This window comes from Amphiprion ocellaris, chromosome 5 (genome assembly GCF_022539595.1).
Source record: "Amphiprion ocellaris isolate individual 3 ecotype Okinawa chromosome 5, ASM2253959v1, whole genome shotgun sequence".
Taxonomy (NCBI): domain Eukaryota; kingdom Metazoa; phylum Chordata; class Actinopteri; family Pomacentridae; genus Amphiprion; species Amphiprion ocellaris.
In genome coordinates, this window is record NC_072770.1 from 4,520,410 (window position 1) to 4,545,930 (window position 25,521).

General features: G+C 36.9%; 2 protein-coding genes across 3 annotated transcripts in view; both read left to right on the forward strand.

The window, feature by feature from the left end:
* The window catches only part of LOC111567282 (complement C1q subcomponent subunit C-like), a 6,347-nt gene extending 3,603 nt beyond the window's left edge, over positions 1 to 2,744 (forward strand). For both annotated transcript variants that reach the window (XM_055010455.1, XM_055010456.1), the window contains 3 exons: positions 92 to 232; positions 1,055 to 1,181; positions 2,005 to 2,744. In XM_055010455.1, coding sequence (XP_054866430.1) covers positions 92 to 232; positions 1,055 to 1,181; positions 2,005 to 2,139 — 403 coding nt within the window. In that variant the 3' untranslated portion in view covers positions 2,140 to 2,744. The remainder of the gene's footprint in view (positions 1 to 91; positions 233 to 1,054; positions 1,182 to 2,004) is intronic.
* Positions 2,745 to 7,965: 5,221 nt separating this feature from the next.
* LOC111569777 (complement C1q subcomponent subunit C-like) lies at positions 7,966 to 12,721 on the forward strand. The gene is made up of 5 exons (XM_055010457.1): positions 7,966 to 8,121; positions 9,073 to 9,241; positions 10,339 to 10,570; positions 11,407 to 11,524; positions 12,166 to 12,721. Exons 1-5 carry the CDS (start codon positions 8,119 to 8,121, stop codon positions 12,373 to 12,375), a joined length of 732 nt encoding a protein of 243 aa, XP_054866432.1. The 5' UTR covers positions 7,966 to 8,118; the 3' UTR covers positions 12,376 to 12,721.
* The last annotated feature ends 12,800 nt before the right edge of the window (positions 12,722 to 25,521 follow it).

Consider the following 25,521-nt stretch of genomic DNA (forward strand, 5'->3'; position numbering starts at 1 on the left):
TAAACTGGTGGGAACGTAGGCTGGTTCTTAGGTCCAAGTCCTTGTTCCACACTTCAAGAAAAAGCAGTGTGCATTGTCTCTGTGGCTGCAGGACTGTGGGCGTCCAACCGCAGGCGGCCTTCAGCGTGGCCAGAGGAACCAACGAATACCCAGACAGAGCCAGCGTCATTCGGTTCACCAACATCATCACCAACATTGATGAGGACTACAACGCAAGAACAGGACACTTCAGGTGAGAAAAACACCTGCTGCGACTCAAAACATTTGGAGTCAGCGGTCACCAAAGTCATACCAGGGTTGTGCCATCTTAACCCCTATTGCTGCGAATTTGCATCATACCACTTTCATTCAGACTGCAGCCGAGACAGTGTATCCATTCCCCCAATGCCGGTTTGTGCATATTCAATACGTACCTCCGAACCTTTTGCAAGCACCGGTTTCTCTTAGGAAGTGGGACCTAATTATTATATATCTATTATTATTGTTATATATCTGTTCAATGTGTAATAGACAAATTAACAATCTCCACTTCTTTTAGCATCAGCTGGAAAGCAAAAACACACAAAAATGTTTTTTTTCTTTAATTGTAAATAAATTCAGGCATCAAGTGGTTAAAGAATCACATTTTTACCACAATTTCTGTGCGACCATCTCTGATTTGCTTGAAATTTTTAGAGCATATAATATGAATTTTTACAAAGCAAATTTTTTCTCCACATTTGAAATTTGAGGCCATGATTGAATGACAATATGTAAGAAATAGGTAAAAATAAATGCCTGAAATTTTCAATATTATTTCTCATAATGTTGTTGATTCTGCAATATTGGACCAGTTGATTAAATAATCTTTGATTACATCTGCACCACCTGAGGCCTCAGTTCCATTTTAACTTGTCGTTGGTTTCTGGGAATTTGGCCTTGACCATAATTTTGCAGATTGACTGTTTTATTTTGATGTGTTTGTTTTGTTTTCTATAATAGATATCCTAAAATTTACACCACACTGCTCAATCATTAAGACAAGAAAAAACTAAGTTTTGAATTTGTGCTGCAGGTGTCGGGTTTCAGGAACGTACTACTTTGTGTTCCATGCCTCCTTAGAAGATCGACTCTGTGTGGTGCTGAAGCTTGACAACCAGCTGCTGACATCGTTCTGTGATTATCGCCGGAACAGGAGACAGGTACAAACATAAAACAACACCATAGGTTTATTTATACACTACTGTGCCACCAAATAGTACTGAAGTGATAATGAGTGATCTGCTGGTCTTATATATCATGTCACCACATTATTAGTTTAGCCCTCTGAATCATTTAAACTGCTCTCAAGTTTAATGTGCATTTTATCATTAAAAAATCTCCAAAATTACACCACTACACTACACAGACAGAATCATTAGGTTTTCAACTTTCACATGGTCTTTTAACTAATCATTTGACATGCGGTTTTATTTTTAAAATGAAGCAAATCGAAGTTTAAAATTGCAATATTTCATTATATTAATCTCTTTATTGTGCATGTCATATTCAACAAATTGCCAAAAATGAACTTGTTGCACCAAATCCTGTAAAAAAAAATACAAAAATGTTGCACTCCTCAGCGCAACTGAGAATTCATGATTAACTTAGGTGTGGCCAACTGTTAACTGACAAAAATTTGCAAGTATTCAGTAGGTTGCGTCTTCACAGAGCAGAAAATAGACAAGTGTGGAAGTGACTGAGAACAAAATAAGATATAGTTTATCAATAAAATAATACAACACAGCTCAGAACTGCTATACAGAGGAGGAAGTTGTTGGAGGATATGTTTAACATGGTGAATTGAGGGTGTTGAACAGAAATGATGAGCAGAGTGGTGTAAAAAACATCTAGTTTCTAGAGGATGTATGTAAGTTGTAAAATACCTTTCTCTATATATGTAATAATAATAATGTATAATGATATCTATATGTACATCCAGCATTTTCCCGGTATTGGTAACATTTGGACTGGTTCTGATTCCAGGTGACTTCGGGCGGTCTGGCGGTCTATGTGTCGAAAGATCAGGAGGTTTGGCTGGAGACTAAAGACTACAGAGGGATGAGAGGAAGCCCCAGTGGTTACAGCATCTTCTCTGGCTTCCTGCTGCAAGCACACTGATGGACAAGGTGGCTAACACAACACCATTTTACAGCATAACGAATGAAACTACAGGCAAAGCAATGACCCTTTCAACTTTGAAAAAATGCCTACTGGATATTTCTGTCTTCACCTTTCTTTTGTCATTTTGTTTTACAATTTTATTTTGTCGAATCAGCTGTAAGTTTTTCTTGTCAAATAAAGAACTGAGTCTTCAAATGAAAAGAAATGTAAAAGCAATGTTTGCCATTGTGATCCAGTATGTTTTCTCAGTTAATTTAACTCAGCTGGTTTTAAATTTACAGTGTAAAAAGCCTTTCATTTACAGACAACTAGGAATATTGCAGACCCCCATCTATATTAATAGGTGTGTTTACATTAGATGACGTTTAAGCCACTTTTAAGGATTTATAAATAGATTGTTGATTGATGGTTTTAACCCTTAAAACAAGTTTATCATTAATGCAGCTTCAATTTTTTTTTCTCCTTTTAATTAATCCTTGCAGTTGACATTTAAAGATAGTCTCAAATAAATACAAAATGATTTCCTGGTTAATTAAAAATTAAATGAATTTCAACCAGAAAGCTCAATAACCCCAAATAAAGAGGAGAGAAGCAACCTGAAATGCTTTGTGCTTTATATTTTAATGTTTTATTTTCTCCTATTGGTGCAGAAAGACGAGTCTAATTGTTTAAGAATAAATGCTTTCAAAAGAAATATGATTTATGAAATATTCTAATATTTTGAGATGGGCTACACAATGGTTTTGTTGTTAGCACTGTTGCCTCACAAGATCCCTGAGATCTGAGTCTGGGGTCTTTCGTTGTGGAGTCTGCATGTTCTCCCTGCATGGGTTTTCTCCAGGTTCTCCAGCTTCCTCCCACAGTCCAAAAACATGCTGAGGTTAACTGGTGATTCTGAATTGTCTGTAGGGGTGAATGTGAGTGTGATTGTTTGTCTGTCTCTCTATGTTGCCCTGTGTTAGACTGGTGACCAGTCCAGAGTGAATTCACCCTGAGTCAACTGGGAAAGACTTCAGCCCCCCATGACCCAACAGAGGATTATGCAGTGGACAGATAATGGATGGATTTTTCATTTTCATGAACTAAAAGCCATCATCAATATTTTATTTAAGAAAGCCTTGACCTACACGTCCAGTCAGAAGTTTGGACACACCTTCTCAATGAATGGCTTTTCTTTATTTTCATGACTATTTACATTGTATATTGTCACTGAATGCATCAAAACTATGAATGAACACATATGGAATTATGTAGTAAACAAAAAATTGTGAAATGAGTCAAAACATGTTTTATAGTTTAGATTCTTCAAAATAGCCACCCTTTGCTTTGGTTACTGCTTTACACACTCTTGGCATTCTCTCTATGAGCTTCATGAGGTAGAACCTGAAATGATTTTCCAACAGTCTTGAAGGAGTTCCCAGAGCTGCTGAGCACTTGTTGGCCCTTTTGTCTTCACTCTGTGGTCCATCTCATCCCAAATCATCTCAATTGGGTTTAGGTCAGGTGACTGTGGAGGTCAGGTCATCTGATGCAGCACTCCATCACTCTCCTTCTTGGTCAAATAGCCTTAGACAGTCTGGAGATGTGTTTGGGGTCATTGTCCTGTTGAAAAATAAATGATGGTCCAACTAAACGTAAACTGGATAGGATGGTATGTTACTGCAGGATGCTGTGGTAGCCATGCTGGTTCAGTGTGTCTTCAGTTTGGAATAAATCCCCAACAGTGTCACCATCAAAGCACCCCCACACCATCACACCTCCTCCTCCATGCTTCACCGTAATAACCATGCATGTAGAGACCATCCATTCACCTTTTCTGTGTCGCACAAAGACACAGTAGGTGGAACCAGCGATCTCAAATTTGGACTCATGAGACCAAACCACAGATTTCCACTGATCTAATGTCCATTCCTAGTGTTTCTTGGCCCAAACAAATCTCTTCTGCTTGTTTCTTTTCCTTAGTCGTGGTTTCTTAGCAGCTATTTGACCATAAAGTCCTGATTAGTTCAGTCTCCTCTGAACAGTTGATGTAGAGATGTGTCTGCTGCTAGAACTCTGTGTGGCATTTATCTGGGCTCTAATCTGAGATGCTGTTAATTTGCTATTTTTGAGGCTGGTGACTCGGATGAATTTATCCTCAGCAGCAGAGGTGATTCTTGTGAGCCAGTTTGGTCGTAGCGCTCAATGGTTTTTGTGACTGCACTTGGGGATACATTCAAAGTTTTTGCAATTTTGAGGACTGACCTTCAGTTCTTGAAATAATGATGGACTGTCGTTTCTTTTTACTTAGCTGATTGGTTCTTGCCATAGTATGGATTCTAACAGATGTCAATAGGGCTGTCAATTGTGTACCAACCTGATTCTGCACAACACAACTGATGATCCCAACTCCATAAAGAGGGCAAGAAATTCCACAAATTAACCTTAACAAGACACACCTGTGATGTGAAAACCCTTGCAGGTAACTACCTCATGAAATTTACTGAGAGAAGGCCAAGGGTTTGCAAAGCTGGCATCATCGCAAAGGGTGGCTACTTTGAAGAATTTAAAATATGAAATACATTTAGAGTTTCACAATTGTTTGTTTGGTACTTAATTCCAAATAGCCTGCTTCATAATTTTGATGTCTTCAGTATGTATCTTCAAAATAGAATGTAGCAAAAATAAAGAAAAAACACTGAATGACAAGATGTGTCCAAACTTTTGATGGTAGTATATTTTACTTTGCATATAATGAATATAGAACACTTGAAAATTCACCTTTCTGAATAAAATTAGAAAAGAATATATCTTTTTGTGTCCATTCCCTGACTGATGCTTTTCAATAACCTTTGACTTCATAGTGTAGTTATAGCCAGAAGTACTGATTTACCACTGGCTGGACCTTCCAGATACAGATGTCTTTAAATTACAGTCATTGAGACACATTCACTGCACTCAGATGATCTGCATTTCATTAATTGTGTGACTTTTTGCACCTACTGACTTCAACTAAGTTGAATTATTTGAGTCACTTTAAATAGGGTGGATACATGCAATCACTAATCCTACATTTCATGTTTTTTAATTGACATTTGTAGAATTCTGTTTTCTGACATGGCATTTTTGGCTATGCTTCAGTGTTGACAAGCAATAGAATAGAAAAACCTCCATGGGAGGGAATACTTTTTATAGGCAGCAGAACATTTGCAATAGATTTGGTATGAGCAGTGATTTCAAATGACTCTGACACAGTGTAAAAAAAAGCAAACAGTAAGCCGTTCAGTTGTTCTGTTATAAAGCATCACATATGTACAGATATGTCTGAAGATTCTCAGTAATCCAGGTCATGGTAATTGTAGGCACTTCAGTGAAAATCAGCTGGATTTCTCTTGTAGGTTCTTGAAGACATTTCACTTGCACCCAAGAGTCTTCTTCAGTTCTGACTAATAAGGAGTAGCAGATTGTGTATAGTCAGATCAGGTCACATGACTAATGGCCCATTGCCGACCTCGGACTCAACATGCCCCCAGGTGTGAATTGTTGTGAAAGCAGGTGGTCCACCAATGACAGCAGTTGGTATATATGTACAGATAATTCCTTGTCCACGCGACAATAAAAACTACATATTGTAAAGGCATAAAATGGAATCTGTAAACAATGTCATGAACAGTGTTTCATAAAAGTCTTGATAATTCTAACTTCAAACTCAGGTGACATTAAAAATTTCATATTGGGAAATAATTGATTCCATTAACTCATTAGGAGCGATCTCATCCAATGCTAATGATGATGGGTTAACATTTTCAGTTAACAGAATGACACATCTATGTTGTTTCTGGGATACATAATCCCAAACCGAGACAAAATGTTAAATTTAAACTTAAGGAGAGAAAACACACCCAGGACAAAAAGGCAGAAATGAAATGAGGATCTGAAAAAGACAGAAAATGACAAACATCCACATTTCATAAGATAGTATTAAAGATGAACATCAGCCGTTGAATAAATAAAATATATTGTGGAACAGATACTGACATCCACACTGAGGTTAAACGCTTCAGCAGCACACTGCCTGGAAACACTGTTTCAGACCACAACAAAAGAAGTTCAGACAAAAACAGAACAAAATGTTAATTTGGAGGAAATATTTCTGCAACTAGATGCATTTTACAATGCTTCATCACACATTTTCACCAGCTGGAGGTGTTCCAGATTTTGTATTCAGCTGTTTCACTTCCGCAGAGGGATGCTTTTTGACCTCACATGAATGCAACAAAGGGATTTTCTGGGAAAGGCTTTGAACTCTTAAGAATGGAGGTGGCAAAAATCAACAAATGTAGTGTTAATGAGGATAAACATGCAGGGAGTCAATGGTGCTACCTATATTTCTTCAAGCCCTGCAACTAAATACAGTTTTAAGCTTCTTGTACTTTAATTATTTCCAGTTGATGTCGCATTATATTTTTACTTCTTAGTATTTTACAACAAAATATTGTATATTTGGTCTGTCTTTCTGTGTGGCCCTGTGACAGACTGAAAGTGTCCCCTGCCTTCACCCTAAGTCAGCTGGGACAGACTCCAGGCAGAATAGCAGGTGGTGAGGTTAGATGCTGCAGGTCAGAGATGTGGAGCCCTTCTGCAAATGTCTTGTCTAGGGACAGAGAGATGACAGTGACAGAGGGAGCCAGACAGGTCAAAACAGATGCAGAAGGACAAGGAGGAAGAAAGAAGGAAAAACAGGGAGAAGGAGGGAGAAAACAGGGGCTGGAGCAGGGATCATAACATAAGTTCATGTCTTTGGACTGTGGGAGGAAGCAGGAGAACCCAGTGAAAACCCAAACAGGAGAACAAGCAAACTCCAGCTATAAATTTGCATTTTAAACAAGTGCATTTAGGTCAGAATCATCCCATAATGAAGGACATGTGGAAATCGCTTTAGTTTTTTGGCCAAATCAAAGAGAAATGAATTAATAGTATAATAAAATAGTAAGTAAAATAATGATAAATACCAGTAGACTCTCAATCTGTGTGTATTACCTGCAGCACTGGTGGTGTAAACGGACTTGGTAGCAAACCAGAACCAAACATAAAAACATATTCATGAATTTTCATGAATATGGCAAAGCTTCTTTCAGTTTCATTACTAACATACAGCTCGACAGGCTTATAATTGTATTGCCTTAGCTGTGAATCAGTATCACTCAGAAGCAATATGGTCAGAAGAATTGCTGAAAGAGTCATGTTTTGTTTAGCTGATCTAATCTAGAAACTCAGAAAAGAACCTCCTCCAGAGCAATTTAGCTGAGCAGCATCTATTATCATTGGGATTTAGCAAATTAAGAGTTTGACTTTGAAACTCAGACTTCAGGCCAAACATCCCCACAAACTTACCAATCTCACTACATAGTACGTACACGTCTGGCCACTTCTTTTTTGTTGTCTTGCATGTTTTTTGTAATCAGAAATCCGTTGCGCTTGTGTCCTCATTTCGTCATTTAAAATCAGTTCCACTACATCAGTAAAATGCAGCTGACGCATCAGTGCATCAGTATTACATAGCTGGTAATATCATATATAATAATGCATCAGTGCCAAAAGAAATAACTTTTTCACTTTTCATCTTTTTACTGATGCTTTAAGTATATTTTGCTGAAATCTGTATTTTAACTTCTGAATCTACATATATGTGGCATGAAATATTTTTACATTATTGTACTTTTGCTTAAGTAAATTGTCTGAATCCTTCTTCAGCCATTGCCTGCCTTTCTACAAAAGAGGTCACTGCTGACGATCTCTGTTCACTAATGTTCTCATGTTCACTCTCTGCACTGTACCACAGAAATTCTATTAATGGCACCAAAACAGCTTTGTCTTACTCTCTTTAGGCAGTTTCGCTTCCTGTTTTAGTCCTGACTGAGATATGACGATCACTCTGCAACAGGACAGCTCTGCACCTCTGCTGCAACACAGGACTACAGATTTCATTACCTGGAGATGGTGAGATTATTTTATCTTATACAGAACAAGAAGAACAGGCAAGTCTAGACTGTGAAAAAAGGCTCATTTAGATATATGCATTCTAATAAATGGTGGTTTCATCATTAAGTGATTCTGTATTTTATCTTGAACTTGTTTTACTATCTACTGATTTTAATTAACGGTTTTGTTTTATCTTATTGTATTTTATGTACAGCGTCTTTGAGTTTTTGGAAAAGCGCTTTATAAATAAAATTTATTATTATTATTATTATTATTATTATTATTATTATTATTATTATTATTATTATTATTATTATTATTATTATTATTATTATTATTATTATTATTATTATTATTATTATTATTCATTGTTTCACAGTTCTAGCTGTTCTATTGTGTATCACGTTATATACTGTGTCTAAGTTATGGACACTGAGCTAAAACAGGGATTTAGTTCAGTCCTCTAAAAATAATGAGATTTTGCTTTTGTACTGTACCTCCAGAACATTAACATTCAATTAGTGTACATGTAAAAGAAACTCTGTGAAAAATGTTGAAAATCTGGTCACATTCAAAAACTGTAAAAATGGTAAAAATGAGATTACATTCTATTGAATTAGATTTACAGTTATTGCATAAAGTCTAATTTCTAAGACAACAAAATGCAGCTTAGCATCGAGCCAAAAGGACAAAGAGGCAGTAAAAATGCATTATAATTATACGTACGTACATGTATGTATATACACAGTACGATACACCAAGTAGAACAGTTATAAATAGTGCAGACAATATGAGATATGTGCAGTATACAATCAGTATGATACAGTATAAACAGATGTTTTCAAATATTAACAGTCAAGAACAGTAGTGGATGAAAATAAGCAAAAATGTGTATTTTGTCTTGCAGTATTTTTGTTTGTTGAAATTTGGGCTACATCTGGATGGTAACATGTATCCATGTGTGTTCAGGCCTCCCAGTGGCTGATCTGCAGTACTTCAGTGTTGCTGCTTATGGCTTCCGTCTTCCCAGCCGTCACACAGGACTCCTGCAGTGGAGGAGTTCCCGGGATTCCTGGCATTCCAGGTGTCCATGGACCCAACGGCAGAGACGGTCCTAAAGGAGAGAAGGGAGACCCTGGTGAGCTCTGACTGAACAAGAAGACACTATGCATACATTTGACATGGTTTCCTTCATGTCTTCAATAAACTGTGGGAAAAAAAGCGTTTATAACAGTTTTCAGCTGTAATTTTTCAAATAATTTGCTGTTATTGTTTTTTTTTTTTTTACAATGGTAGTTAGTTCTTTAATAACTTAAGGCTATAAAATTCAACAATTTTACTGTATTTAAATCAGTAAAAAAGAATAAATCTTATTTTGCAGATATTTTACTATTATTTGAATGAACAATCATGGAACAACTGAATACAATGAATAATTCTTTAAACTGTTATTTTAGAGATTTCTCCCAGTCTTGTGCAATCACAGAAAATATTTATTAATGTAAAAATATAGAACTGGCCTAAACTTTACATAGTGTCCATATTTTAAAAAATATATTATTAAAAATCGTTATTTGTTCTTTTACAATGTGTGACCATAAAATCACACTGTTTAACTGTATTTATTTCAGCTAAAAATGTCTTTATTTTACAGGTATTTGCTGTAATTTTCACAGTTTTACAGTACTGAAACACTGCCAGATTTTTTAATGAAATCTTTTACAGTGCATGCTAATTATTGAGTTGATGTTGTAAAAGTAGCATACAAAGTGTAACAACAAACAAACAAAAAAACTCTCCAACAAAATCTGTATTTCTTTTACAATGTGTAACCATAAAGTTACTGTTTTTAATCAGCAAAATTGTTCTCATTTTATGGACATTTGCTGTTGAATGTTACAGTATTCCACAATTTTTAATATGTTTTCTGGCATTTTTACTATCAGATTTTCTTTTCTTTTTATTACCATTTTGTAATTATTGTTTTATTACAGTGTAGACATTGTAATTTCTATACAGGATTCCAATTGTCCAACACTGAATGCTGCTAAATTCAGCTTTAGATTCCTTCACAAAAGAAATTTGTGCTTTTGTTCATGTCACTACAATTTTGCAACAGATTATCTGAAATAAAAAATCCAAAATCTATGGGAAATTTGGCCATATTGACAAAGGATAGTTGATCTTGCATCTAAGATTCGTCTGACACTATCTTGTGAAATGTGAAAATTGCAGGTGAGGCAGGTGAGTCCACCAGGGGCCAGAAGGGGGAAAAGGGTCTGTGGGGCCCCCCAGGACGACCAGGGTTGAAGGGGGAGATGGGTCTGCCAGGGCCAAATGGATATCCAGGCAAACCGGGTGAGAAAGGGAGGCCCTTCAACCCCTCTAACCAACGGAAATCCTTCTTCTCCTACAAACGGCTGATACCACAAATACCAGACGCCGACACGACCATCGACTTCAACAGGTCAGAGCGGTGATTTCATATTCAGTGGCAACATTGAAAGTTAAGTTTGGAAAGCATAACATCTATGGGAGTTTCAAAAGGACTAATAGTCACAAAACCTGCTTCAGCAGGACTGTGGGTGATTTTATCAGCTGAGTTTACCTGTAAACTCAACAGTCTCCAGTTTACAGCTGTTACCACTTTTCTTCAGCTGAGGTTCACCCATAGAAAACACATGAGAAGAGCTCAGACAAAAAGTCACTTACAGAAATAGACATGACCAAAAGTGTTGTAACTTTAGCAAGAAATGATGTTTTCTTGTGGGATGCAATCAGTCACAGTAAGCAAATTTAAAAAAAATAAAGAAATGAAAATGCTACATTCTCAAAATAAATGTATATTTTAATACACTAAATTATTTGAACTACTTTACAAACCAATAAAAGCTGCCTCTGTAACAACAAATCACAGACTTTGGAGGCAAACAAGTTATGAATACAAAATTTGCTGTATATTTTTTTCACATTTTGAAGTATGGCATAAGAAAAGGTAAATTAAAATCTCTTCAGTGTCTTAAGTTTTTATATTCACTTGTAGTGGTTTTGAAAATTTGTTTTAAAAAGAGTTAATGTTCTTCATGGGAGATTTATAAACACATTAAATAAGAAATAAAGAAATTGCACTAAATATATTTCAAAAGTACACTGAAGATGGATTCTCACTAGACAAATCTAATTTTCAATAATAAACACATGGCATGGAGAAACACAAATTATTGATTAAACCTTTCAGATCCAACCTTTACTACTGTGGATGTTGGAACAAAATAAACAGATGTATCTCTAAATCTCCCACAGTGAGATTTTGCCCAATCCAGATGGACAGTTTCAAGGAGAACCGCTGACAAACGGGACGTTCACATGTGTCACCAAAGGCGTCTATTTCTTCAGTTACCACATTTCAGCAAAGAGCAGAGTGAGTGTCTCCTCACAACACTGTGTGTCTGTGTTGGATCTGTGTTTCTCTTCTCCCCTTCACTATATGTGGCAGCTGGAGTCAGCAGTGTTGAAACTTGTCTTCTTATACTGTAGCGGTATATTAAAATATGTTGCATTACATTAAGCTAAACAAGCACTGTGGTAAATAAAAATAGCTTACTTATATTTAGCATTATTGCTGTGATTATTATTGCTATCATCATTTAGATTACATCTAATATGTTTATAGTATTTTTAATACAAAATACAATTATACTTAATGTAATATATGTATTATGAATTTATTAATATTTATATGTGTTAAATAGTACATTTTATTTATTTAACTGCAATTAATTATTTAAATATCAGACATACATTAGTGACAGTGAATATTAATGTTTGTTTTTGTTGTTTTTGTTTATTGACATACTTTGACTTCTTTTCATGACATAACTTTTGTGAAAGAACATGCAGGCATTTACAATTATTCTTTATCTAAGCACAAATTTGGTACATGTTGCTCTTATCTGCTACCTGACCTACAAAATATGTGCACTGTGATCTGCCGTCTTTATAATGTGAAGCATTTTTCTAGTTTCTTGTGTTCCTGACTGTTTGTATACTCTGATCATGGAGGTGTGTATAGAGCTGAAGAAGGCCAGTGAAAGTCACATGATACTATGTGACTTCTCTGAGGGTTTCCTGGTCACCTCAGGCTCAGCGCTCCTGGAGCTGGAGGTGGGAGACACCGTCTCACTGCAGGCAACCAGGTACAACAACATCGTGACGAGCTACAGCAGCACCAGCCACACTTTTACTGGATTCCTGATCTTCCCAACCGCCTAGAACCACCGCTTCTGATGCCAATGAAAGCAATTAAATGAAATGTGGGTTTGTAATATAAAGATCATCCTGGTTATCATGGATGAAGGTTTCCTTTGATTATTGGGGGAAAATACAATAGACAGCAGGTCTGGAGGTCCTTCTCAGGGCATTCTACCTCCTGTATTCTGGTGAATCTTTATGTTCCAATTTGTGCCTTTTCTACATCAGTCTTCCACAGTCGGTTCAGTGGGTAATTCTGCTTGAATTCATATTTTGAGGGTAAAAAGAGACCTGCTGCTGAATAAAAAAGACCCACAACTGTCTGAGGCATTGTTACATCTGATAAAGGTGCTATTTCAAATAAAAATCCTTTGATTCTTTGATGTTTTTATGGGAGGGGACAAATGCACAGGGCACATTTTCTGCGTCTGTCCTGAAATCTACACTTCTGCAGACAAGTTAAGGTTGGCTGTTGTATCCCTTTGCACTAAATATATATCATGGAGATTTTAAGTTACTTGTGCTTTTGTACAAAAGCATCCAATCATAGTTTATACTAAACTCCAAACACCCAGTGGACAATTCATCAGCTTTGTTTGAGTGTTTTTGAACATTTTAATTATTCAGTCACAAAACTGAAAACTGCTTTTGTCTTTCCACATGAATACATACAATGATATATAGGCTTTCTGCATGTAAAGTCTATATAATTTGCAGGGAAATTAAGCTGTCTTTGTATGCTTTATTTAAACTAATTATATGTCATGTGATTAAAATTACTTAAAACATATATGGGTAATTTACCATTACATACAGTTTTTTTGTATGCTGTAGTATATGTCAGCCTATAAAATGTACAATAGCAGCATAAAAAACATATATTTTTAGTTTATGAATTTATAAGTTATATATAAAGTTTTTATAGTCAAAAACAAATGAATCAAGTGACATTTGAACCTATACTGACACAGCAATCGGCTCAAATTTAGTTGAAAACTAGCAAGGCGCAGATTGCCAGGTCAGCACCCATAACAACTAATTTCTACCATTACAATTCCATTCCAGTTAGATAAATGCAGTCTTTCACTATCAGTAATACTGAAAACGTGGGTGTTAAGCAAACGTTTACTTTAATAGACTTTATTAGCAGCAATGAACAGTTAAATATTGCTAGCATTCAGTCAGAGCTCTGTATGTAAATAAATCACATCTCTTTACAGAGTTAACTAAACCACCAAGTTTGGAAATTCCAAAAATTTCTTCAGAACATTCATGTGCAAAATTAGGGAGATCAAAAACCAGCCCACTTATAAAAATTTCTCCCTAAAAAAGCTTGGCTACAAATCAGCTTGTCATTATGACAACAACGAACTTAATTTGAGGTGGATAATGTTTGTGGTGTTGCATCAGCATTCCTGTATTTTTTATGTCATCACTGTGTTACCCAAAGCCAGATCCCAAACCCCTGTGTGTCCCTGTTTTGTAGATGCAAAGCTTTTATCTATGAAGCCAACTTGTTAGGTTGTTTTACAATGGAAAAATACAAATCAACTCAATTTTGCATAATCACTTACTTAATCACTGATATAACTAATATTTACCACTGCCACAATTATTTCCACTGACTTATCCACCTGGAAGTATGAACCATGTGTTTATTTACAGTGGTCTGATTTGTTACTGCAATTACAAGCAGTTTAAGAACAATTTAAGAAGATGCTGTGGACACAGCAACATTTTTACTTTTGGCGTGGAGCTCTGTGATCTTGGCATTGATTGTGCTTCCAATGCTGGAGAGCTGAGTCCCAGGCCACCTCTCAACAGTTGCACCTACATATAAACACACATATAACAAAAAAAAACAAAGCAAAAAAAAACAAAAACAACTTAGTACACTTAGTAGTCTCAAAGAAACCAATAAAGAAAGGAAGGATCATTACATAATCATATCTATCATCTATCTATCTGTCATCCAATATAGTGTGTGGGATATGAATGGAGAAGTTTACTAAAATGAAAAATATCATGTTGTATGAACGCTGATGCCCATGTCTCTATCAAATAAAAAAATATACTTCAAACTAGAAAATGCTTACAGATTTTTCTAAATGTGTTAAGGGCACTTAAAACAGCAGAGGATAGCCTACAATGGCATGTCATAAGAAGACCAATATTACCCCTGTACAAGGAAAAGGAAAAAAGGAAGACCAGATAGTATTCTATAAATTACATTTCTCCATTTGGTATTAATGGTATTCAGCATTTTTAAAATAATTATACAACGTAAATATGTTGGGTTGATATGTTCTCCATGCATCTCCCATAGAATTCAACAAAACTGGCACTAAAATCTTTCACTGTAAAATGTTGGTATGATGTAATGACTCTTTCTTCTTTTAAGTTCCTTGTCTGAAGTGAGGAAATACAATAAAAGCATTGGTCTACTGGCATAACACATAACATGAAACGCTGGAAACGTACTGTAAATGGCATCTAATTTATTTTTGTCCAGTGGTTGACGAGCATCTCCTCCGCCTTGTTTGCCCCCTTGAAGATTGCTCACCAACAGTATCTCCACTGGGAAGACTGCCATCAGCAGATGCCTCACAAATACTGTAGCAGAATTTGCATTCAGGGCATCGGCCCACGCCAGTTTCTCAATCATGACTCCAGTCCCAGGATGGATCTCCACCTGTGTGAGGAGACATGACGAGCATTTAGGTTTCAAATGTGTACCCAAGAAACTGGAGACATATAAGCAGATATATATGTCAGCCATACATGTTAAAACTTATTCAGATGTAATTTTTGCACTGTATTTATTTATTCTTTAAAAACCAATTACCTTTGAAGACTTGGAGTCCATTAGTGATGTGACACTGGATGGTGCAGATCTGGGGAGGGACTGCAGTGAACTGGCAGATGAAGAACTGTGCCTGGACTGTGGAGAACTCTGGGGGGGCAGTGGTGGTGTGGAAGGCTCCAACCTGGATCTCTTAGGAGGTGCAGCCAAATCAATTATATCCTTCATGGTCCTTAGGAGCTCCTGCACATCTATATACAGTACAGTAACAAAAAATTCATTAAGATCGTTCTTCTTGACTACAAAGTACCCTATAATACAGTAACTACAGCCTAAGGTGATTTAGAAAAAAGTGGTCTGGTGGCTTAATGAGAGACATGAAGGAAAACCTTGAACAACCAACTCCTTCAGTTTAGCATTCTCTTCTTTCAGGTCTTTGATCTTCTGCTTTAATTCAACCACTGTATTTCTTGGACTTGTATCATCTGAAGAAGGCTGTGAACAACCATACATCTTGAGAAAATCTTCTGCAGGGTCTTTCATTGTGAGGTCCATTGGCTTCTGGGTGTGAAACAGAATAATTGACAGAAAATAAAAACAAAGACACAGTTGATGATAGAGTTTAGCAGCTGAACTGTACAGATAACACATTCAGTATCAAGAATCTTTTTCTTAATAGCTAGCTAGTAATGGCTATTCTATGGTAGTGCTAACAACTTCTTACACAACACCACCGAGAAATATGGTCACCACAAAATAGGCAAAAGTAAATAGATGTCACCTTGATTTGCAATGACTGAGTCAGAATCTGAGTCTCAGTGTCAGTTGAGTCATTTGAATCATCCTGATATTTTTTTGGGTAGACTAATACCCTCTTGGTCTGCGCTGCAGGTTCATCTTCTTTCAGTAGTAAGTTAAGTTTACGGATTGTCTCAAAATGAGTAGCTAAACAACAAAGGAAGAAGACAAACAAACATGTACTCAAACAGCTGATTACTCCAGATCCCTTTTTGCAGGACCAAGCCATCTTACAATTTCAGACAATTGCGATGAATATGGGTAGTGCAGCTGCAAAGTAGTATTACTACTTGACAGAATATACTAATATTTGGGTCATGGGATTCATACACTTTATGTAATAAAACATCTAAAAGCAAAAATCTTATCAAACGGGGTGTATGGTCTAACAGATGTGTGCGTTCAGATGGAAGCCAGCAGGTGCGTCTTTTGAAGTCATAGCAACAGAACGTCCAGGTGATAGAAAACGGCTGCAGCCCTCAGAACGGCTCATTTGCACTTTGACTTTCAGCTGACTTACTGCAAAACCTTTATGAGCTGTGACGCTAAACTTTTGGATAACGACCTTTTGGATCAGAGATCTTCGGATCCAGCTCCCAGACCCTCCTGCACCACCGACCTGATGGCTCCAGGACGCCCCCTGCTGGCCTCCCTCCGCCTCGGCCGCCCTTCAGGTCAGTCTGAGTCTCTTTCTGGGTGTTTCAGTTCAAAATTAGAACAAAAATAGTCACATTTGTTCGATATGAAGTGACAGAAGTCGTAATATTTTAGTTGACATGTCAGGAAAATGTAGATTTGGGAGAAACTGGACGTTTTCTTGGTGTAAAATATTTATCAGACGGCGTCTTTAATGTCCCGTGATGCGTTCATAGCTCTGTGGTAATATGAAAATACTTTAAAGTTTTTATCTAATCAGTTTTATCACATTTGGGGTCGAAATTTAGTGAGAAAAGATGGCGACCAGGCCGTTTTTTGAAAAATGCTAAAACCCATATTTTCTCGTTAAGATTCTAGAATCAGGTTTGAGGTCATAATAATAATAATACATTTTATTTGGCAGCGCCTTTCATAACACCCAAGGTCACTTTACAGAGGATAAAAACACAATAAAATAACACAAAACAGCAGACAAAAGTAACACAACAGTTAAAAGAAACAAGGTGAAAACAAAGAAGTGTTTCTGAACAGACCTCTGCAGTGTTTGCATCAAAAGTTAAGTCTCTGATAGTCCTTAAAACACGAGATAAAATGAGACATAAAGTGCAAGAAGAAATGAGGTTAGAGAATCTATCTGTCAGAAACTGGTCTGTAAAGGTGGATCCACAATAAAAATGTTGCATATTTTCAAAGAAAACAAAGATTTAAAGAAAAAGAGCAAAACTGACAGACATGGTACAAACATTTTAAATAATCACTTAACAACAGTAGTTGCAATGATTGTAAAAACAACTTCATTACCTTTTAAAAGTAAATGTAAACAAAATTTGCATGTAGATATTTCCACACAAAAAAGATTTTGTCCTGAACCACCTGTTTCCATCTTTGCACAGTAACTGAGGTGCATTTTAGATGTAACTGAAATATGATGCAGTGTGGCAGAATTGTTGACTGTTCTCATGACTAAATGTTATTGTGGTGACAAGAAACAACTTATGTTTTCAGAAACAAAATAGGGAACGTGAAATGTTTTTTATATATATATATGCAAGAACAGTGAAGCAAAACATAATGTAAAAGGTGGCAAATGATTTTCTTTTTCAAAATGTTAAACATGCATTGATCAAAAAGTAAGTAAGGTATGACAGTAATATTTCCTCCCTGCTGTAAAACAAACTTGCATGGTCATAGATGATTTAATCTGAAAGAAACTGCTCTGTAAACATTGCTTCATGATGAAAATGTCAAATTTTGCATTTAAAAAATTACATATTGGAGACCTGGAACAAACATTTTGAATGACTTCTCAACAGGAACACAATCAGCTTTCTAAGTAATGTAAAAGCTAGAAGTGTATTTCTTTTCTGTTTCACATTATAAAAGTAGAATTCACTAAAATCTCAAGTCCACACAAAATATTTTATAATATACAATAATATGGTAACAGTTAGAGACAAACTTCCAAATCAGACATTTATTTCTTACTTAAAAAGGTCACAAATATAAATATTTATTGTAGAGTATGTGGGTAATTTAGTTGTGATATGTGGTGTTTTTCTTGTCAGCAGAAATTTTGACATTTTCCAGTGATTTCTTTCAATGTGTGATCGTCCATTAGTAAAGCTACCGTCTCTTAAATCCAACAACATATAGATACAGCAACCTTTGCACATTTAAAGTGTAGAGTTTTAGCTGGAGATGGAGTAACCTGGAGGGAGGTGATTGGGAGGAACGTTCTGCCTGATCTGAACCTGAGTGGTGTTTTGTTGTTGGACTTCTGTGCTCGTCATGGATTGGCCAGAACAAACACCATGTTGGAGCATGAGGTGTCTCCTAAGTGTACCTGGTACCAGAGCACCTCCTGCCAAAGGTGGATGATCGACTTTGTAGTCGTGTCGTCAGACTTATGGCTGTTTGTCTCCGACACTCGGGTGAAGAGAGGAGCAGAGCTGTCAACTGATCACCACCTGGTGGTGAGTTGGATCTGATGGAGGGGAAGGCTGCTGGACAGACCTGGTAAACCCAAACGTGTAGTGAGGGTGAGCTGGGAGCGTCTGGTGGAGGACCCTGTCCGGGGGGTTTTCAACTCCCACCTCCGGAAGACTTTCTCCTGCATCATGGGGGAGGTTGGAACATGGAATCTGAGTGGACCATGTTCAAAGCCTCCATTGCAGAAGCAGCTGTTAGGAGCTGCAGCCTGAAGGCTGCTGGTGCTTGTTCCGACTTCGACCTTAAAACTGCTGGTGGACTCCAGCAGTGTAGGAAGCCATCAGGCTTGAGAAGGAGGCTTTTCGGGCCTAGCTGGCCACGGCGGTCTCCTGAAGCAGCAGGTACCGGTCGTCCAGAAGGGCTGCAGCTGCGGCAGTTGTGGAAGCTAAAACTCAGGTGTGGGAGGAGGTCGTAGAGGCTGTGGAGGACTTTTGGTTGTCCTCGAGGAAGTTCTGGTAAACCATTCGACACCTCAGGAAGGGGAGGCAGGGCTTTGCTCAGGCTGTGTACAGTCAAGGGAGAGAACTGCTGACCTGGACCTGGGACATTGTCGAGTGGTGGAAAGAGCACTTCGAGGAACACCTCAACCCGATAAACACTTCCTCTGCTGAGGACACAGAGCCTGAACACTTGGGGGAATCTTCATCCACATCCATGGTAGAAGTTGCCGAGGTAGTCAAGAACTTCCTTGGTGGCAAAGCACCAGGTGTGGGTGAGATTCACCCTGAGATCCTTAAGGTTCTGGACATTGTTGGACTGTCTTGACCGACATGTTTCTTCAGTGTTGGTCATCGGGTACAGTGCCTGTGGAGTGGCAGACTGAGGTGGTGGTTCCCATTTTTAGAAAGGGAGACCGGTGGGTGTGGACCAGTTATCCAGGTATCACACTTCTCAGCCTCCCCAGGAAAGCTTACTCCAGGGTGCTGGTCCAACCTTGGATCCAGGAGGAGCAATGCAGATTCCATCCTGGTCGTGGATCTGTGGACCAGCTCTGTACCCTTGCAGAGCTGCTGAGGGGTTCATGGGAGTTGGACCTGGAAAAGGTCTACGATCGTGTCCCTCTAGGGGCTCTGTGGGGGAACTGTGGGAGTATGGGGTAAGCAGGCTTGTTGTTGTGAGCCATGTGGTCCCTTTACAACCAAAGTAAGAGCTGCGTTCACATACTCGGCACAAAGTCAGACAGTCAGCCGAGTCCGAAGCGACTTGGGATGGAGTCAGCACCTCCAAGTCCGAGGCCATGGTTTCTCTGCCAGAAACTGGTGGATTTCTCTCTCCGGGTTTTGCTGTCCCAAACAATCACAACTGCTCACCCTGTGTCTGTGTCTTTTCTTTCCATTTTTGAGTGTCGGTTTCACACAAATCACAGTGTCAGATCTACATTATCTGACTGTATCTGTTACAAAGTTCAAGGTGGCTCAAGTGCAGAAAATGAACAGACGGCCTTTGAATGCAACACAGTTGTTATTTACAAGGTTTTAGGACTACAAACAAAAACGAGGACTACAACAGGAAACGGAAATAGAGAGCAATAGGCTCTGAATCTACTGCGGCTACTAGTGGCCAGGAGGTGCAGTAACTAGACTCTAAATAATTCTGTTAACTGGCGGTAGGTAACACCTAGGCAAGAAAACCAATCTCTGAAGTACTAAACTAGACACTAAACAACGTCTACGAGGTTCAAGGAAAATAACTACGAATGAGGCTTTCTCTAATAATGGTGCTCTTAACGAGAGCTATTGCTACGACAGAACTACTAACTCACGAATACTACAAGAGATGCTCAGAACTGGTTCACAGCGGTGGCAGACCACGTTTGGAGCAGCATGCTTTGGGCCTGATGCTGGATGGCGTGAAGCAGCGACAGGTGAGTAGGGAAGGACGCCAGGAGGAGGGAGTCGGCACAAGTGAGTGTTTCCCCTTCACAGGAGCGAATCCAGGATCCGGTGTTGACGGCAGAGTGGCGGGTATAAAGCAGGAGCAGGTGGGTCCGGAACTGGAATAGAGGAGGACAACGGAGGTTAACAGGTTTGTAGTGCAACAAACAGAAAGGCTGGTAAATCAGGCTGTGAACCATCACATGCTGTGTCACAATCCGGCACTGAAAGATGGGTGGCGTCTGGTTATATTGCTGAATGGGTGAAGCCTGATGATTGGTTGCATTCCACCTGTTCCTGAGCTGACTGATTGTGGCAGATGGGGAACACCTGTTGCTCCTTCTACTGCTGGACTGCCCTAAAAGGAAAGAAGATGAGAGGGAGGAGGAGATCACTACCTAGGCCTGGCAGCAGCCAGCCTGACAGTATCAGCAGGATGATGCAGAGACAGCATTTCTAAACAGCTTCAGAAAACCTCTAAACTTGTTACAGATCATACACTGTATATTATCATAATATACTTACATATATCTGGTTATATCAGTCAGTATCTAATTGTTGTATATTCATGCACTTTTTGCAACCCACAGAAAAGTAAAGTAAAGCAAACTGAAGTAAAAGAAATATAATCAAAATCAAAGACACACCATATTACCTGTTTAGTAATTCAAAGATTATCTATCTGTCTTGCTAACTGATATTTCTGCTTCCCTCCCCGTCTCCTTCTCTGGACTGAGCTGCTGTTCAGCGGCCGGTGGACGAAAAAAGTAAGTGTGAGCTTGTACATTTTATTGTAAAAATGTTTTTCTCTTTTACCTGCTGATTCACTCCCATTTAAAGATTCAAATGTTGTTTTACTAACTATTATATGTCTTTTATTATGTTACACCACCACTTGAGGAGCTGCTGCTGTTCACTGAGGACAAAATGGTGTAATAGCTGCTGACTTGTGAAAAAATAGATTTTCTTTATAATTCCTAATTCAATCATTCAAGTGTATTTGTGTAGAAAGCAACTTAGAATTAAGATGTATTATAAAGACAGTAAAAGCATTTTCTAGTATAAACTAGCTGTACCACACCTGTTTATATACTTTATATTATATCACTTATTGACAAATTATATTATTTTAATGTTATATTTGATCATTTTCAATACATGGTTTAACATATAATACTAATAATATAATATTTGCCAATTTAAAGGTTATTTATTTGTTGCTGCTCACAGTAAATTAAGAATACCTTAAATGTAATTTTACATCCACTATCTTCACACTGTGTGCTACACTTATTTACACATCATATTATATATTCAGTCATTTAAAGATGTTTTTTCTGCCTTTCTAACTGATATTTTTTGTTCCCTCTCTCTCTCTTTCTCTATAAACTGAGCTGTTGTTCACCGAGGACAAAGAAAGTGAATCTGATCTTCTGACGTACATTATTTTATTGTGTTTTTCTGTTTTATCTGCTTATTTACACTTATGTTAAGAATTAAATGTTGTCTGTTTTGTCTGAATGTATTGTTCCTTCAGCTGTTTTTCTCTGAAGGCAAAATATATTAAATAAATAAAAATAAATATTACCTTTATTGGTTTGTTTATCTTTTTCTAGGGTTCAATATACTGTATTTAAATGAAATTATATATGTATATATTTCAGGAATTTGCAAAATATCGTTTTTTTTCTGATTTAAGTAAAGTAGATGATGTGTAGTTTTGTAGGAAAATAAAATAAAAAGGACCATTTGCAAAAATACAGATTTTATTTTTTTAAACTTTTTTTTGTTTGTTTACAATTAACATGTAAATTAATTTTTTTCTGTGATTTTGCTTGTCATCTGTAATTTAATAAAGTCTGTAAAACAACAGCATTTTTAAAAAAAGAAATGTCACTTACAAACTACTGAAAATGTTCTCTTTTGTTGCCATTGTTGGGGTTCAAGTGAAATTAGAAATGTTTCTTTTTTTAAATAAAAGATTATATATTTGATTGAGTGCTCTTTCAATAAAAAACAAACATAAATACATACACACATACACAACTACATAAAAAGAAGACCTGTGCTCTTGGGTGACCAGCTTGATTTGTTTTTTACTTTTATTTGATGACAGATGGATCATCTTGGTCGTTTTTGCTTGAGAAAATAAAAACATCCTCTGTATGTTTTCTCTATAGTTTGTAGAGGCCTTTAAAATAAATAACTGCTCAACTGGTTTGATCTCAATTTGCAGGGTTGTGAACTGAAATGTGTTTTCATTTGAATCCTATTCAACCAAACATGTTGCTGACCAGTTGACTATCAGAGCACTTTGCAGTCTTTACGTTTTCACATTAAGAAATATGTTGAGGGAAAATGTATAATTTCAAAAAGAAAATGCAGTTAAAGCTCTAGTTTCATGTTCCAGGGTAACATCCCTTTATGTATGACTGAGGATCAGGACTATCTAAGCTGCAGTATAAAACACCCTACATATGAATCAGCTGGATTTTTGACCACTGTTTAGTCCTCAGTGTCTTTGAGGAAGGTGCTGGAACATCCTGGACCCAGCAGGAGTCAGTGTTGTTCAGCAGGAGATGATGAGTTTCCCCCCAGTGGACCCAATCTGTCCAGCAGCCACTTCATGATCCAGAGTGTTGGACTTGGTCTGTGTTAAACATTGAGCAGATGTGAACTCTGTGGGAGTTAGACTTCATTTAAGACTCTACCAGGAGTAACTGTATGTTCAGTGTCATATTTCTCAGCAAGTTGATGCAGAGATTTGAAGGTACAGTTTTGACATTCTGCTTCAGTAAATTAGACTGAACGTACCGAGGCATCTGTATAATCTGGTTTAAATATTCAGTCAGCGTGGATGTCTCTATCATTTCAGACCTGGGTGTCAAATTCATTTTAGTTCAGGGGCCACATGTAGTCCAACCAGATCTCAAGTGAAAAATCACAGCCTAATAACCTAGAAATAACCACAACTCCATTTCCCCCTTTGTTTTAGTGCAAAAAAGAACATTCTGAAAATGTTCACATTTAATGAACTATCTTATTAAAGTATCCGAAGCTGAAAGTTCAATTTCAACAATATTAAGCCTCAGTTTATCATTAACACATCTGCATTACAACTTCCAGATCACAGAGTGTCTACAAAGGCTCAAAATATTTAGTCACAGCTATGTGGAACTGAACAATCTAGTATTTTACTTCATGATCAAAACAACTTGTCATGGTCTAGAAATTATTTTAAACTTACAGTTTTACAAATTTACAAAGTGCAGTTAAAGTTTTCTTTGTAATTTTTACACTTTACAAAGTCATCCCGTATGTTTGACACCCCTGCAAAAAAGAAATAAACTACATGTACACTTTTACTCAGGTTTATTAGACAGCAGATCAAATCAAATACATGTTTGGATTTAGAATCAGTACAAATTAGACATAAAACCACAATGATATAGTAAATCATGAGACTGTTATCTTGCATAAAGTAAATATTTGTCCTTGAATGTAAAAGAAAAGTAGTAATTCAAGGTCTGTCTTTTAAAAACCTACAATCTATATGAAATCAAACCTGCAGTATGAGTTATACTCAAGGTTCAAGGTTAAATGTGTTGGACATCATATCAAAAACATGTATTCATTTAGAGTCGGTGTAGATTATATGCAAAATAAAACAACAACAATATAATATATGATGTTCATTTCCAGTAAGAAGCGGCTGCTTTATTACTTTCATCTGTTTCTCTGCATTTCCAATGTGAGCACCAACATTATCTCCCATTAAGTAAATATTTGTTAAAGGAATTCTTTTAAAAGCCTAAAATCTCTGTTAAATCAAACCTGCAGTCTGAGATGTATTCAAGGTTCAAGGTTAAAATGACACACATTGATCTAATCCCTGAACCTGCAGTGTTCCCATCCCAATGAACCCACACTAAACTCAGAAAACATGGAAAACAAGAAAAGAACAGGTGAATCCTTAAAATCTAAATGTTTTGTGGTTTGTACCTTTATGATGAAAACCACAACATCGCTGGTCCAAATCCAACCAGAGCTCTTTGCATTTCATCTCTCTCTACTTTTTAAGTTGCCTCTGGACTGGAATCAATAAAAGGAAAAAAACTTCCAAAAAATCTCTAATCTCTCAGCACAAAATTCAAGCAAAAGCAGTGACAAACCTTCAGTTTAGGAGTGTATGTGGACTCAGCTTCACTTTAAATAAGCATTGACTTGAGTTTACTGATCATCCTGTAGTTGTGCGTTTGTTTGTTTTTTACTGTTTTATATTTGTGATTTTAGGCAGGTGTTATGTGATAATTATTGCTATTATAAGCAGAGTTGGGTAGAATACAAAATATTAGCAAAATGTAATGTTTTTTTTTTTTGCTTTTTTAATTGCATTTTTCCTTAAAAAATATTTATTCCATTTGCTCCTAAATAGCGTTTAATCAGATATAAAAGTTTGAAAATGGTTGGAATATGCACTGAAGTTGAACCTTAGTATATAAGTACAAAAACATTAAATCCAGTTATGTTAGAAGATACTGATTCTATAAGTAACCCGTCAAATATACCATCTCATCTCAAACTATGTTGAAGTTTACATTTTTGATCTGCCTTAAAAAACACCTGAGACTTAAGTCGATCAGCCAACTTGCATTTACAAGTTCATTAAAAAGTTCAAACTAAAAGAAAGGGTAAAAAACACGAACGCTCTTAGGATCTCAAAATGTCCCGGCTTATTCCGTTGAATATGATGGTGAAACATCTTTTAGTTGAATCACTGATCAGTCGTATATTCTCTTCTGTCCTTACATGCAGGAGTGTGAACATCACTCCATGCTATCTAAGAGGAAGCTCATGTCATTCTATGCCATCAAAGAGGAGACTCTTATCATTCAGTACCATCCAACAACATTCTTTTCCTTCTTCATTTAATTATTACAGAATTTTTCAAAAAGTTTTTATGCATTCTTTATTTTAATATTTGTTGTGTATAGTAAAAAAACTACTTTGCTGTCAGTATCCCCATTTCATTGTTTCCCTCTATAC